The following is a 16,304-nucleotide window of genomic DNA, read 5'->3' on the forward strand; positions in this document are numbered from 1 at the left end:
AATGAGGTCACATGACATTGAGCTTTACAACAATGTTGCTTAATGACAGAAATTTTATCCCTGTTGTAACCCCAGGACTAACAGTAACAATGCCCCTGAAGACTCATATCTGTCCACATCTCATGTCGTTTACTTCATTTTGTAGCTCTCAAGTGAATAGCTTGTGTTTATAATCCAAAAACCTAACACATCCTATTTTAGTATAGAATATATTTAACTGATTTTAAAGCAGAATTTTCATGCCAAGAAGAAAATAAAAAGGACACCAAAGATACGCTGAACAAGAGAAAATGGCTATTTGCTAGATCACAGAAGGTTTGAGTGATTAAAAAGTAAGAACTTTAGGTATGCTTAATTTACAAGTGAGTTGATTCTGGGAGAAAAATCCTAGGTTGTTCTTCAGCACCATCTAGTTGCAAAAAAGAATCTGTGGATCTGTTGCTAAGTCGAATGGGAGCAAGTCTTTGAAAGCTGTTTGGAGAATAAGGTATTTGTACTCTGGCTCTTTGGGAAGGTACCACCATCTCATCACTGGATTGCCAAGGTGTAAACTTCATGATGGCATTTTGCTCAATATCAGCTGAAAATACTGGATTATCAATTCCTATAAAAAGTCCACCAAAGGCAAAATCAATAATTAAGTAAACAGGAACATGATAACTTTCATACTGTATTAGACTGTTTGAAAAATGGGAAATAAACAGGAACTTGCTTGAAATAGCAATTAAAAAAACAAACTATTTTAACAAAGCAAATCTTTTCAGAAAAGATGTTTCTCTGCTGCCTAGACTCTAGGACAATACAGTGGTTGAAAATTAGCAATAGAACAATTTAGTTCTGAATGTCATCTGTGGCAGGGGTCCCCAACCCCCAGTCCGTGGACTGGTACCGGGCCGAAGCATGCTAGCAACCGGTTCACACAAACAGGCAAACCCAATCTGTGGGATGCAGGCAGCACACAAAATCATGTACTCTCTGGTCTGTGGAAAAACCTTTCTCTGTGGAACTGGTCTCTGGTGCCCAAAAAGTTGGGGACCTCTGATCTATGGGATTTAAATAATCTTTTCTTTTCCTTGTTTGTCCCAAAAAGGAAACTTCATCCTCTAGAGTGCGCATGAATAAAATACATTTTATTCTGTGATATGTATTTGTGACATTTTAACACTATGATTAGAATAATAACAATTTCCTCACAATGCTGACAAATGGTGCATATAGCTTCTGTTCTACATTTCTGGAAATAGAATTTTTCTTTGTATATATCTATATAAAAAAGACAAGCCAACAAGCACAATGCTTTTATATTACTATGGTATATATTAATTCCTTTACCATTTGTGTCTGTGAAATTATCTTTGTTGACATAATCCAAGAAGTTTACTGCTCCACCTATCTGTGGATAGCCATAATCATTTTCCTCTGGCTCAGAAAACTCATTTTCTAAAATAAAATAATATTTATTTATATAACTGACTGAGATAATTAGGTTCTGAGACAGTTTACTACTTGTAAAATTAAATTGATATATTATTAAAAAAACAGTGTTGAATGTAACATATATTTCAACTTATAAAAATTTCACACAATGTAAAATACAATTTCAACTCTGATTTCTCTACAAAAAATACACATACAGTTCCTCAACCTGTAAATATTTTAATTGATTTCTGGTTTATTGTTAGCTTTCATCCTATTTAAAACTTCAAATATAGATAGATAGATAGATAGATAGATAGATAGATAGATAGATAGATAGATAGATAGATAGACAGACAGACAGACAGACAGACAGACAGACAGACAGACAGACAGACAGACAGACAGACATAGACACAGGCACACAGACACAGAAGCACATTGGAAAATATTTATTCTATACAATATTAGCTAGCAACAGAAATAGAAAATATTTATTTTCATATTTGTACTCTGCTGAAATTCAGAGATTCTAGGCAGCTAGTTATGTCACTGAATATTTACTCAATACTTTTAAAAAGGAAATTTACCTTTGTCTTTTATAATATATGCAGATAGGTTTCCATCTGGTATGACATTACTATTTTTCTGAAAAAACAAGAAATGACCATACAAATATATATTCCATTTTGTACAGAATATATACAACTTAATATAAGTGCTATCTTTTTGCATACCCAACATGTGATACAAAGTTTATTATTTTATAATTAATTTAATTAATAAAAATATATTGCCTATTATATACACATTTCCAATTAATTTTACATAAACCAATTTATAAAACTAAATTTCCTTCGATATTCTTCTAGAACAATAGGATTTTACAAAGGATTACAGTTATTGTTGTCCCATAAATTATATAGATTCAGATGACTGATCTTAAGATAGTAGCATAATAATAATAAACACAGGAGACATAGTCATCTTAGAGCTCACAGACCTTCCCTTTGTCACTCTTTTCTGCCCTACATCAACAAATCTGAACATTCAGAGGAGGGGCATCTTTTCCAGCATGCTAGAACTTCTTGCCCCGCCCAAAAAAATGATTAGTTGATAACACATTATGTATCTCTTTGTTTACTTGTTTTCCAGATTTCTATAGTGCCAACAGAAGCCATAGTGAATAAGTGTTGTGAAAAAAAACCTGAGAAGAGCTATTGCTATTGTTGCTGGTATCTCAGCTGTTTCTTCCAAGTCAACTGTAACATCAGCTGTTAATAGAGGTTCTGGAGGCCCTGGAAACTTCCTGCTAACTGTTTATTTCTACTTTTGCCTTTCCATTCAAGTGAAAACAAAAAGAGAACAGATTTTCAAACTGCAAAATTCAATATTGAATTAAATATTCAATATGCAAAGAGATATTCAGGCTACAAAAACAGCCATTGGATGGCAATAAAAAGATGCAGTGCAGATATGCCTAAGAGGGGCAGGTGAGTGGAACAGTCTTTCAGGAGAGGGGGAAATGAATGTAGGTTGCCACCCTGCAGAAGGGGGATGAGGTGAAAGCTTGCCTTTCTTCACCTTTTGGTACTCTTCTTCTTCTTCTTGTGCCATATCCGTTATCAGGCATTGGCAATCATGTTGGCGATCCTGTTTTTATCAGCAGCCGCACAAAAATGTGCTGCTGAGTTTTGTCCAAACCAGACCTTTAGATTTTGAAGCCATTATGTTTTTCTTTTGCCTGGACCTTGTTTGTCTTCAAACTTTCCCTGGAGGAGTTAAATGGAGTATGCCATATTTTTCTGGGTGTTGTATCACATGTCCGAAATATTATAACTTTCATTTTGTAATTGTTTTGATTATTTCCCTTGGCTTTCCCGGGTGGCTTATCACCTCCTCATTTCTAATCTTGTTAACCCAGCTTATATGTAACAGCCGCCTGTAAATCCACATTTCAAATGCTTCTAGTCTCTTCAGGTGGCCTTCTGTCAGAGACCAACTCTCTACTCCATAGAGCAGGATAGAAAAAATATAACATCTGACAAGCCTGATTTTCAATCTTAAGCTTATGTCATGACTGCAGAAGACCTTTTTCATTCTGAAGAATGCTGATCGACCTTTTTCTATCCTTGTCTTTACTTCAGTGGTTATGTCCCAGCTTTCATGTAAATTAGAACCAAGGTGTGTGATTATTCTGTCAGGAAATTTCTTTTTAGTTCTAATTGTTTCTCTCATTGATTAGTTTCCATACATTGCTTCTAATTGTTTCTCTCATTGATTAGTTTCCATACATTGCTTCTTGTCCTGCCTTTTGGTGCTTTTGGTAAATAACCCACTCCTCTTTCTGACAGCCCCTCAAATATTGGAACACTGCTATCATGTCACCCTGGTCTTCTTTTTACTAGACTAAATATATCCAGTGCTTGCAACAGTTCTTCATGTTTTTCAGCCTCTGGCCCCCTAATCATCTTTTTTGCGTTTTTTGCACTCTTTTCAGAGTCTGTTTTTTATATTGTGGCAACTAAAACGTGATGCAATATTTGAAGTGTGATCTTACCAAGGCATTACAAAGTGGTACTAACACTTCATGTGATCGTGATTCTATCCTTCTATTAATGCAGCCTAGGATTGCATTGACTTTTGTGGCAGCCACAGCACACTGCTGGCTTATATTTAAGTGGTTGTCCACTAGGACTTCAAGATCCCTTGATTATCTTTTCTAGGATCTTCCCAGGTATTGATTTCAGGCTGTTTAGTCTGCTCTTTTCCAGTCCTTTGGTAATTCCTTGATGGTCCAGGATCTTTGAAAAATATGGTTCAATGGTTCTGAGATCATATCGGCCAGCTCCTTCAGAAATCCGTGATGTAATCTATCAGGTCCTGGTGATTTGAATTTGTCTAATAGGTGGATAGGTGTTTTCTTACCATTTTCTTGCATACTTTAATTTGAATTCCTAGTCTGTCTTTTACAGTTCTGTTTTTGATAGCTTGGGCTATTTTTCTTTTTGCATAAAGACAGATACAAAGAATGAAATTAAACAGCTCTGTTTTCTCTTTGCTGCTTGTCACTTCCTTGCCATGTTCTCCGATTAGTGGACCAATTGTTTCCTTGAACTTTCCTTGTTTTTCTACATGTTGAAAGAAAGAAATATCAAAATTATTGTTGACATTTGTTGCAAGTCTTAGTTCATTCTGAGCCTTAGCTTTCCTGACTTCATCTTTGCAGATTTGGGATACATGCTGGTATTCTGCTTTAGTTATGTATCCCTCTTTCTATATTTATACTTGTTGTCTTTCAGTTTATCAGAGACTTCTTTATGCAACCATGCTGGTTTCTTCTTGAATTTCTTATTTTTCTTTTCCAGCAGTATTGTGGTGGACTGGGCTCTTATAATCACATTTTTCAGAGTTTCCCAAGCTTCTTCAGTTGTTTGCCCCTTTGAGATTTTCCCAAGTTCTCTCCAAGTTTGTTGGAATCAGCTCTTTTAAAGTTTAAAACACTAGTTTGATTTTGTTCTATTGCTTGTGTCTGCATTACATTGAATTCCAATATGACATGGTTGCTCTCCACCTAAATTCCTGCAACTTCAACACTCTCTATCATTTCATCTCTGCTAGTAAGAATTAAATCCAGTTAAATCTAGCTGACTTTCTAGTTCCCTCTTGTACCTTTTGGATGACAAATAAGGAAACTGTTTGATCTTCTACTTGATGCAGAGTTTGTTTCCAAGTTGATATCAGGGTAATTAAAGTCCCCCATTGGTGTTGTGTGTTTCCTACATACATTTGTTAACTGACTAGCAGAAAGTTCATCTATTTCTTCTACTTGGCTCTCAACTGTATCTTTGCTTTTGGCTCCAGGAAGACAACATATCGCCCTAGATCAGGGGTCGGCAACCTAAAAAAGAAAAAGAGCCACTGGGAACCGGTTCCATCACAAATTAAAAAAAGAGGGAGCCGCGTGCGTGTGTCCATGCACGCGCATGCGCAAAAAGGTTTTTTGCGCATGCGCGGACGCACGCGGCTGCCATTTTTAAAAAAATGAGATGGAACCGGTTCCCGGTTGCCCGATGGCGACGGCCCGTCTGCAAAGCTGCCGCTTTCGGCAGCTTTGCAGACAGGCCGTGGCAGCTTCCGCAAAGAGCGGCGCCCCTGCCCATTCCGAGAGGTGCGCGCGCACCTCTCCGAACGAACGGAGGTGCGCGCGTACCTCCGCGCGAATGGGCAGCGGTGCCGCTCTTTCAGGAAGCCCGCCGCGGCCCGTCTGTGAAGCTGCCGAAAGCGGCAGCTTAGCAAACGGGCCGCGGCAGCTTCCGCAAAGAGTGGCGCCCCTGCCCATTCCGAGAGGTGCGCGCGCACCTCTCCGAACGACCGGAGTTGCGCGCGCACCTCCCCAAACCTTTGGGGAGGTGCGCGCGTACCTCCGTGCGAAGGGGCAGCAGCGCCGCTCTTTCAGGAAGCTGCCGAAAGCGAAGGGTCAGCGGCGCCGCTCTTTCAGGAAGCTGCCGAAAGCGGCAGCTTCCTGAAAGAGCGGCACCGCTGCCCGTTCTCCGAACGACCGGAGTTGCGCGCGCACCTCCCCAAACCTTTGGGGAGGTGCGCGCGTACCTCCGTGCGAAGGGGCAGCAGCGCCGCTCTTTCAGGAAGCTGCGAAAGCGAAGGGGCAGCGGCGCCGCTCTTTCAGGAAGCTGCCGAAAGCGGCAGCTTCCTGAAAGAGCGGCACCGCTGCCCGTTCGCGCGGAGGTACGCGCGCACCTCCCCAAAGGTTTGGGGAGGTGCGCGCGCAACTCCGGTCGTTCGGAGAGGTGCGCGCGCACCTCTCGGAATGGGCAGGGGCGCCGCTCTTTGCGGAAGCTGCCGCGGCCCGTCTGCTAAGCTGCCGCTTTCGGCAGCTTCACAGACGGGCCGCGGCGGGCTTCCTGAAAGAGCGGCACCGCTGCCCATTCACGCGGAGGTACGCGCGCACCTCTCCAAAGGTTTGGGGAGGTGCGCGCGCACCTCCGCCCATTCGGGGAGGTGCGCGTGCACCTCTCCAAACGGGCGGTGCCACTCTCCATTTGGAGAGGTGCGCGCGCACCACTGCCCGTTGGAAGAGGTGCGCGCGCACCGGGCGGCTGGGAGCCGCAAGAGACGGCTCAAAGAGCCGCATGCGGCTCCGGAGCCGCAGGTTGCCGACCTGTGCCCTAGATTGACTGTTTCATCTACAGATAGCTGTTTCCCTTCCCCTGAAAAGTGAATTTCCTATCACCAACACTTGACTTTTTTTTTCCTGGCAAAGTCTGGGCTACTTTTCTTCCTGTCACAGGAACAAATGTTGATATCCCTTCTCTAGGTGTCTGCATGTCATAGGGGAGGATATGAAATCGATAGCTCAACTCTAAGGGCTGCAGTATACTGGGCTGCAGTAGATGGCAGGGACAATGCTCTTGGTTATTGTATTCTTCTATAAGTGACATGCTGCCATCAGTCTGTCTCTAAGGTTCATGTACACAGGTTCATTTGTTGCTTATTGTGTTCAGTTTCGATACAGTCTTCTTCCTTCAGTTGGAGGTTCTTCTTTTGTAGATTGAGCCTCAAATTGGCTAGAGTTGCTTCTAGACCTTTCCTCAAGTAATTTATAGTTTATATTTGGTACATGTGTAATTTCTGTCTTCTATGGGCATGAGTACATACACCACATGGAACATATTTTGCAAATCACAATAGTAAAAGTCTCTTTTTCCATGACATTGTTTCTTTTCATGACTAGTTCATTTAAAAATTTAAAATTTGAAAAGTTTTCACAAAGTTCAAAAATGTAAAAGATTTTTCCAAACATTTTCAAAAAATTTAAATCCAAAATTTAAAAATTGTAAATCATTTCAAAATTTCATTTTTTAAAAAAAATAAATGTATTTAAAAATGTAAATAGATTTTTTCAAAAAAATTAAAAATTCTAAAAATTCATTTAAAATATATTTTTTCAAACATTTTCAAAATTCCCAAGAATTTAGATTTTTTTTAAAAAAAATAAAACTAAATTTTTATACTCTTAGATGTTAGTCTTTTAGAATAATAGAATAACAGAGTTGGAAGGAAATTTGGAAGACCCAACCTCCTGCTCATGTAGGAGACCCTGTACAATTCTGAACAAGTGGCTGTCTGGTCTCTTCTTAAAAGCCTCCCATGGTGGAGCAGCCACAACTTCTGAAGACAAGCAGTTCCATTGGTTAATTGTTATCACTGTCAGGAAATTTCTCCTTAGTTCAAGGAGGTCTTAGTTCTCCTTATGGTCCCTCTGTGGCTAATATTGCCCTCTAGATACATTTTGTAACCCACAGAAGTATCAAAAAATAATAGATGAATAAAAGATGAAAGTAAAAAATAATATTTCAGCTGACAGTAAAAAATGAAATACCAGCTTGTAGTTAGTGTAAAAGATTATAGTAGTTTGCAATTAATACTGAAGACGTTCTTTCATTGAAAAATCTTGTAGTCTTTATAGTTTATAATCCACAGATAAAAGTAGAGTGATAATTGCAGTGTCAAGCAATAACATTTTAAGGTAAACAATGCCTCACAGTCACTTGAAAAGCCCATACGTTGGAAACTCAACATGCAGATGAATAGAATCTACAATGTCTTATGACAGTTATAATCCTCATAAATTAGTTTACAATCCTCATAAGTTTGCAGTCTTGTTCTGTGGTTAGAGTAAACAATCTAGAGAATCTAGAGTGTAAGCAAAGGCTTGTAAAGGCTTGTAAAGTCTTGATTAAATGATTGTTCAGTTTTCTTAGGATCATTCAAAGTACATATACATATGTACATATACATATATATCCAATCTATATAAAATTTCATACAGTTCATTCAGTATTATTTAGTTCATATAAAATATAAAGTACTATTCAGAGATTATAATCCTTATAAATCCTTATAAATATGCAGCACTTGTGGCTGGAGAAAAAAATGTTTGTAAATAGATTTGCATCTAATTCATTTTGCAATTATATCTTTCAAAGTATGCACAGTTAATGGTAAAAAGAAGTATGCAATTAATACTGAAAAATAAAAAACAGTATAGTTTATGGAGAGAAGAGATAACCAGACTACTCAGCTGAACTGACCAGCGTAAACGTTACATCCAAATAAAACATTGTTTTCCACAAAGTCTTCTCTCCAAGTCCAGTCTTTTCTCTATTCACTTATTTTCTTGTGAATGCAATTCTATGTACCCACAAGAAGGGTTTTTTGTGGCCTTTGAAGAAATTATTGTCAAATAATTATTGTCACACCTCTGTTCCCCATCCCCTACCATAAGTTAAATTCTATCCTATTCATTTCAGCTCACTGCTCTAGCTCATTTACATCTTTTTGTGAATAATGAATTGACTAGTAATAGATTAAATAGAGCAGAAAAGTATAATGCATGCAAATTATTATATAATGAAGAAATTTTGCAAGCAAAAATTTACAGAGGGCTTAAGAAACAAACATTCAGTGTGTTTAAATCTCCTCAGGCAATGTATTTAAGGATATGGGAAGAGGAATAGGAAACCCTGAATCAAAGTCAAATTCTTTTTACAATGAAATAGATGGCGATATATTTTCATTTAGAGTTCTTCAAAATAAAAACCTTTTGGTCAAACAGCTTTTATAGGGTAAAACGTAAAGGAGTCGCTGTGGATTTTACTCCACTAGTGGTTGCTGACTATAGTGGTTCATATTAGATGAACACAATTAGACTACCATATCGTAAATGTTTCCACCTAATTCAAAAAGTATGGTAAACAAATATCATGGGGAAGCAAAGCAAGTATGACATAATAGGGATTACTGAAACATGGTATATATCTGGTGGATGGATACACCTTGTTTCAGAGGGACAGGCAGGAAAAGAGAAGTAGTGTAGTGCTGTACATCAGAAATGAACTTGCTTGTAGAGAGGTCCATTGGCCTGGTGGTAACAATGCATCTGGGTTTAAAGACTGACAGGAATCCATTACAGACTGCCAAATCAATCTTATGATGAAGATTAAAACATATAAGTGTCAAAAATATGGTGAAAAAGCAGGACATATAGTAAGCATGCTAAACAAAGTTGATGTCATTGGTCTATTTCCCTTTGTTTTTAGGTTTTGCTTAGGTAATCTCAAATGTTTGGTCTTACCCCTTTTTCGCCACGGTCTTTCTTGGGAATTTTGTTTAGTTTCTTATGATGATTCAAACCTAGTTTTGTGCTCTTGAAAGATTCAAGTCTTTTCCTCATAGTTCTGTGAAAAATTTCTTTGTTTTGCTTCTCATCTTCATTCAGAGTTATTTCATGACGGCTGTACAGAAATTTTTGCTATAACAAACAGAAAAAGAAGATGGCAAAATATATGTCTATATTAAATAAATATATCTAGCTACATTTTTATATTGTCCCATTTATAATTGTTTTGTTCCCATCAACCAGACCTGAAAGTTTAAAAATCAAGATAATTTGTACACACTTAGTACAAACTGCTCCATAAACGAACAAAAAGAAATATAACTCAAACATTATTTGGAAAATCTGACTATTTATGTATTTGATTTATATCCATCTGCTCTGATGAGAGCTCAAAGCAAAACCTAAAATCTAAAACAACAATGCATACTAAAATCATTCCTAAACACTGAGAAAGTGGGAGCCAAATACAACTCAAGGGAGTAGCATGGTCAAAGCCTGTGAACAATATAAGAAAGGGGCTTCTCCTGTATTCGAGAAAAATTGGCATTTAATCATTGATGAGCTAGAAGTCTCCAGAACAGCTTGTGAGAGCTGATTATTAAATTTTCTGTAATAGTCATATCATTTTACCTTTTGGTACTGTCCATAGGGTTTTCATGGCAAAGATACTGGAATGAGTTGCCATTTCCTTCTCCAGTGGATCATGTTTTGTCAGAACTCTCTGCTATGACCTTTCCGTCTTGGGTGGCCCTGCACGGCATAGCTCATAGCTTCATTGAATTATGCAAGCCCCTTCGCCATGACAAGGCAGTAATCCATGAAGGGGAATGTCTATATTAGGTATGATAATATCCTTATCTCCTCATTTTTCTTCCATCTAAATTAGTGTTAGCTGTCTTTTAAGCATATTCTCTTTTTCACCCACTCATAAAATTTTCCCCAAATTTCATAATACTCTGTTATCTTTAAATATCATTGTTAATCTATTCATTTCCGCACATTCCATTATTTTCCTGATCACCTCTTCTTCTGGAGGAGCTTTCAGTGCCTTCCAGTTTTGTGCAGACACAATCCTAGCTGCAGTGGTTATATGAATAATCAAATATGTGTTCTCTTTGCTATATTTCTCTGGTAAAATACCCAACAGGAATATTTCTGGTCTTAATTCTATACGTTGTTGTATCATCTTTTCTATCCATGATTTGATTATGTTCCAATAGGTTTTAGCTTCTGCACACGTCCACCACATACTGTATGATAGAAAGAGCCTGGTATTTGATGACATTTCCAACATTTCATAGATTTGTCCTTAAACATTTTAGCTAGGCTTTCTGGAGACATATGCCATCTGTAGAACATCTTGTACATATTTTCTTTATACGCTGTCGCCATTGTCAGTTTATAGTTTCTTTCCCACAATTGCTGCCATCTATCTAATTCAATCGTATATACAAAATTTCTTGACCATTTTATCATTGACTCCTTAACTTGCTCCTCCTCTAATTCCCTATATAATAAGTAGCTATACTTTTTTTAATCCATTTTCCTTCAGTTCCCGTAAGTATTTCATCTCTGTTTACCCCACATTAAAACCATCTATTTTAGCACCTTTTTCTAATCTAGATTGTATTTGCGTTCTCATATACAAAACCATCTTTATTCCTTGTTCCTCTAATTGTTGTTTGGTTTTCAGCTTCCCCGTGTCTGTTAGTAGGTCTTTATATCTTATAAAATGTTTCCCATGTTAAACATATTGGGGTGTATTAACACTTCCATCGTTGAGAGCCAATCTGGAATCCTCAAGTAATGTTTCCTCTTTATTTTCTCCCAAACCATCAATAAAGAATTCCTGATATAATGTCTCTGGAAATAGCTGTGTATTCTATTTTTCCCATACCATATGAACGATGCCATCCCAACTGTAACTCATGTCCCTCTAATGTCAATAATCTAGTATTCCTCAGTAAAATCCATTCTCTCATCCATAACAATGCTGAAGCCTGGTAATATAATTCCCAATTAGGTAAGCCAAACCCACCTCTGAGTCTTGCATCCTGTAACATTTTTAAATTAATCCTTGCCTTTTCCCCCTGCCAAATATATTTCAAAATTATTTTATTTAGTCCCTCAAAATATTTCTTTTTCAGTCTTACTGGTATTGTTGAAAACAAAAACAATTGTGGTAATATATTCATTTTGATTATTGCAATCCTGCCCATTAATGATAGTTGTACCTTTTTCCATTTATCCAATTCTACTTCGATTTGTCTTTTCAATTTGTAATAGTTATCTTCTTTAATTGTTGTACATCTTGCTGTCAGGTGAATCCCCAGATATTTTACCTTCTTTACAATCTGTATCTCTAACTTTCCCATCAATTCTTTTTTTTATTTTTCAGTAATATTTTTCACTAACATTTTTGTTTTATGTTTATTAATCTTCAAACCTGCTACCTCCCCATATTTTTCTATTTCTTCTATTAATACAGGTCCTGTCTCTAGTGGCTCCTCCAAGATAAATACTAAATCATCTGCAAAAGCTTGTAGCTTATATTCTTCTCTCTTAACTTTCATACCTTTTATATCCTTATTCTGTCTTATAGTTCTATTTAGTATCTCTAGTGTCAATACAAACAATAATGGGGATAAAGGGTATCCCTGCCTTGTTCCCTTCATAATGTTAATATTTTCAGTCATATCTCCATTAATCATTATTTTAGCTATTTGCTTATTGTAAATTGCTTTAATTACATTTATAAATTTCTCCCCAAAATCCATAATCTGTAGTTGTCTTATCATGAATTGCCAATTCACATTGTCAAATGCTTTCTGCACATCCAAAAACATCAATGCCATCTGTTTTTCGGGATGTGTTTCATAATATTCTAATGTGTTTAATATAATTCGCATATTGTCTCTAATCTGTCTTTTGGGCAAGAACCCATTTTGATCCATATGTATAAATTCATTTAGGAACTTTTTAAGCCTTTCAACCATGATTGGTGCAAATATTTTATAGTCCACATTCAGCAAGGAAATCAGTCTATAGTTCTTTATTTTCTGTATTTCCTTTTCTTCCTTTGGTATCAGGGTAATAAGTGCTTCTGACCATGAATGTGGTATCTTAGCTTCAGAGAGGAGTTCATTATAGAGTTCCAGCATTACATTGCCTATCAGTTCCTGCAATGTTCTATATAGTTCCGCTGGTAGCCCATCTGGCCCTGCTGTTTTGTTATTCTTTTGTTTTTTAATTGCTTCTGTTAATTTCATCATTGTTATTTTCTCTTCTAGTAGCTTTTTAACTTTCTATGATACTTTAGGTATCTCTGTTTTTTCCAAGAATTGTTTTATCCTATCATCTGAAACTACTTGTTGCTTATATAAATTCTCATAATATTCCCAAGCTATTTTTTTCTTTTCTTCATTCCAGTGTTGTAAAGTCCCCTCGGCATCTTCCAGTTGTTTAATCCATCTCTTCTCTTTCTCCTTTTTAATTTTATATGTCAACCATCTCCCTGGTTTGTTTGCATGTTCAAAAAAGATTTGTTTAGCTGCCTTTATTTTCCTTGCCACCTCTTCATTTTCTATTACCGGTAAGTTCATTTTATGCTTGTTCAACTCCATTAAATTTTTTATCTTTTTGTTTTGTGTATCTTTCTGTAATTTTTTCTCAAGAGTCTTATATTCTTCCTCCAGTTTTTCCCTAATTTGTCTTTTCTGTTTATTCTTTTTCCCCATGTAAGATATAGCAAGTCCTCTCATGTACGCTTTCGCCGTATCCCAGACATTTTGAAGTGAGATATCTTCTGTTTTGTTTTCCTTGAAGAAGAAAGTCATTTCTTTTTCCATATATTGCTGGAAGTCTTTTTCATTCAATACAGTTTGATTTAATGTCCATATTGTTCTTTATTTTTTGTCCTTTCCATGTAATTGTGACTGGGTTGTGGTCCGCCCATGTGCTTGTTTCTATGTTTATATTTTGTGTACTTGTAAATAAGTCTATTGATGTCCATATCATATCTATTCTTGACCAGGACAGGTGTCTGTTAGAATAGAATATATATTGCTTCTTTTCCGGATATTTTTCTCTCCAAACATCTAGTATATTTAATTCGTCCACCATATTATGAAAAGATTTTGGAAGTGTTCTCCTTAGGGTCTTTTTTTTGTCGTATTATAATCCATTACAATAGCATTGAAATCTCCAATCATACATATGCTTTCGAATTCCAATTCTATTATTTTCTGGTGTTATTTTGAATAGAAATTTTCTTGGTTTTCATTTGGAGTGTAAATCGCTACCAATAAAGTTTTTTTACAATTCATAATTACTTCCACCATTAAAATTCTTCTTCATTTGAATATAACAATGTAAGTTTGTATTGCTTTTTGAATATATAATACCACACCTCTTTTACTCTGATCTGCAAGTGAGGTATATAATTCTCCCAATTTTGGATATTCTAGTAGATTTTTATGTTGTTTCTTAATATGAACTTCTTGTAAACAAATTATATCCATTTTTAATTTCCCCAATTTATTTAGTGTTCTTTTTCTTTCTATAGCCGAATTTAGTCCATATACGCTTATCGAAATTGCTTTTATTTCTTCTTCCATGATTATTTATTTGAAGTTTTAGTTGCTCTCGTTATTCTCATCTCTCTTTGCTATTTTGCCTCTTTTGCTCTTGTCCCTTCTCTCAACACCCTTTCCTCCTGTTCTATGCTATACTTACAGCGTTGCTTCTCTGTCTCATCTCCTTGATGTCTGATTACTCTTTCCACTCTCAGCCTTTCTTCTTCTACTTGCTGCCCAAAGTATTGATCATAGAAAAGTTCTGCTTTCTCTATTGTGTCCAGTCTATGTCTCTGTTCTTGCCAATTTATCATTACTCCTTCTGGTATTAACTATCTAAAATTTATCCCTTTTTTAATTAAGCGTTTTGTCAGAAATTGATACTTCTTTCTCAGGTCTCTCACTCTTCTTGGGATCTGTTTTAATATCACTATCTCTCCTCCTTTATATTTTATTTTCACATTTCTCAGCTTCTGTAGTATATCTACACTTAATGCTTTTTTTAGTAAATCTTATATGCACCTCTCTGGGGAGAGTATTTCTCGTTGCATATCTATTGTATATTCTAAATATCTCATATATATCATTAATTATCTTTTCCTTGCTTTCCTCCAATGCTTCTGCTAATATTCCTGCCATTACTTCTGCTAGGTTCTCTCACTTTTCTTCTTCAACATTTTGGAATCTTAAATAATAATCAGTTCTATCCATGTCTAAAGCAATGATCATTTTCTCCTGGTTCCTGTCTGTTAATGTAAGTCAGTTATCAATCTGCTCTAGTCTCTTATCTGTTAATTCAATTCTTTCTTCCACTTGTTGCAATCTTTGTTCATTTTTCTCCATCAGTTCTTTGATGTAGATAAACTCTACATCATGAATAAATACATGGCATATAGTATGCACTTCACCAGTTGTCTGTTTTTCCATGACTGTTTTTCTTTTTGCAAATGCTCTTTGTAGTTTTAAGGCAGGGTCTTTTTTTCCCCTTCCCCACCCCTCCTCTCATTAACAATATTTTCCTTTCTCCATTTGTTTCAATACTAGACTCTTGGGTCATTTCACTCTTTTAAAAATTTAAAAAAAATCCTTGCTAAAGGCTTGGAATTAAAAGTCTTTGAAAATACTGGTACGATGGGGAACCTACTGAAATTTCTTCAATTGTAGTTTCTTACCTCTTGCCTGGGCTTATATAGATACAGTTGTAAAGTATGATGGGTAAACATATCTTCTGCATCTCGAATGCTTTTCCTTCTCTGCTCTAATGCTTGCATATCAAGGCAGACAGAACTGGCAGTTTCTCTCCTAAAGTAAAATAAACATTTAACAATTGCTTTGTTCACGGTATTTAACAAATAAAACAAGCCAACAATCTTAAAACAAAAACATTTTTAGAATCCAAGAATAAACTCTACATCATGATTTTTATAAAAAAATAAAACAAATCCCTATAAGAAAGTAGCTTCATAGGGACGTCCAGTGGTGATGCGACGCTGAAGACAGCCATGTCTGGGCTGTCCGCTCCGCAGCTTTGTTGAATCACTGAAAAACAGCGTCGATCAGCTGTTTTGGTGATTCGGAAGCCCCCTCCCCGGGAGAAGAGGAGGGGGTGAGGCCCCAGGTAGGGGTTGAGCTCGCCGGGGCCGCCTGAGCTTTAAGTTTGGGCGGCTGAAGGATCGAGCCCCCCCGAAGCCTGGGTTTGCTCTGGGCTGTGCAGCGTCTCTGCTCTGTGATTTTTGGAGCAGAGCCAAGCGTTAGCAACCACCCCTGCCAGAAGGAAAGACTCTTGAGTATCAAGACGCAGGCAGAGCGGTACAGGAGGTCAAGGTGAAGTGGACTTTTATCTTTACTCTCTAGCTCAACAGATTTTATGGATTAAAAGTGAAAGTGCGCAACAAGTGAAAGTGGGGGAAGATGGCGACGAAAGCCTCTAAAGTTCTTCGGAGTGCGGGGGCAAGCTTTGCTCCCTCCCGCACCTGCTCCGGCACTGACTCTTAAAGATTTACAGGATGCCTTTGAAAAGCAAACACAATTAATGTCATATATGATGGAAAAGCTGGAGGAGAAATTGGAGGAGAAAATGGAAGAGAAGTTGGAAGAGAAGTTAAGAGCAATGA

General features: G+C 37.0%; 1 protein-coding gene across 1 annotated transcript in view; it reads right to left on the minus strand.

Annotated features, from left to right (window-relative positions):
• Window positions 1-356: 356 nt before the first annotated feature.
• Window positions 357-16,304, minus strand: part of SLC9A3 (solute carrier family 9 member A3) — a gene marked incomplete at both ends in the record, with an annotated part of 190,805 nt that continues 174,857 nt past the window's right edge. Inside the window, 5 exons of the mRNA XM_083378999.1 lie at window positions 357-604; window positions 1,333-1,440; window positions 2,007-2,064; window positions 9,572-9,748; window positions 15,363-15,492. Of these exons, the coding sequence (XP_083235125.1) occupies window positions 357-604; window positions 1,333-1,440; window positions 2,007-2,064; window positions 9,572-9,748; window positions 15,363-15,492 (721 nt within the window). The remainder of the gene's footprint in view (window positions 605-1,332; window positions 1,441-2,006; window positions 2,065-9,571; window positions 9,749-15,362; window positions 15,493-16,304) is intronic.

This window comes from Vipera ursinii (genome assembly GCF_947247035.1).
Source record: "Vipera ursinii genome assembly, chromosome: Z".
NCBI lineage: Eukaryota > Metazoa > Chordata > Lepidosauria > Squamata > Viperidae > Vipera > Vipera ursinii.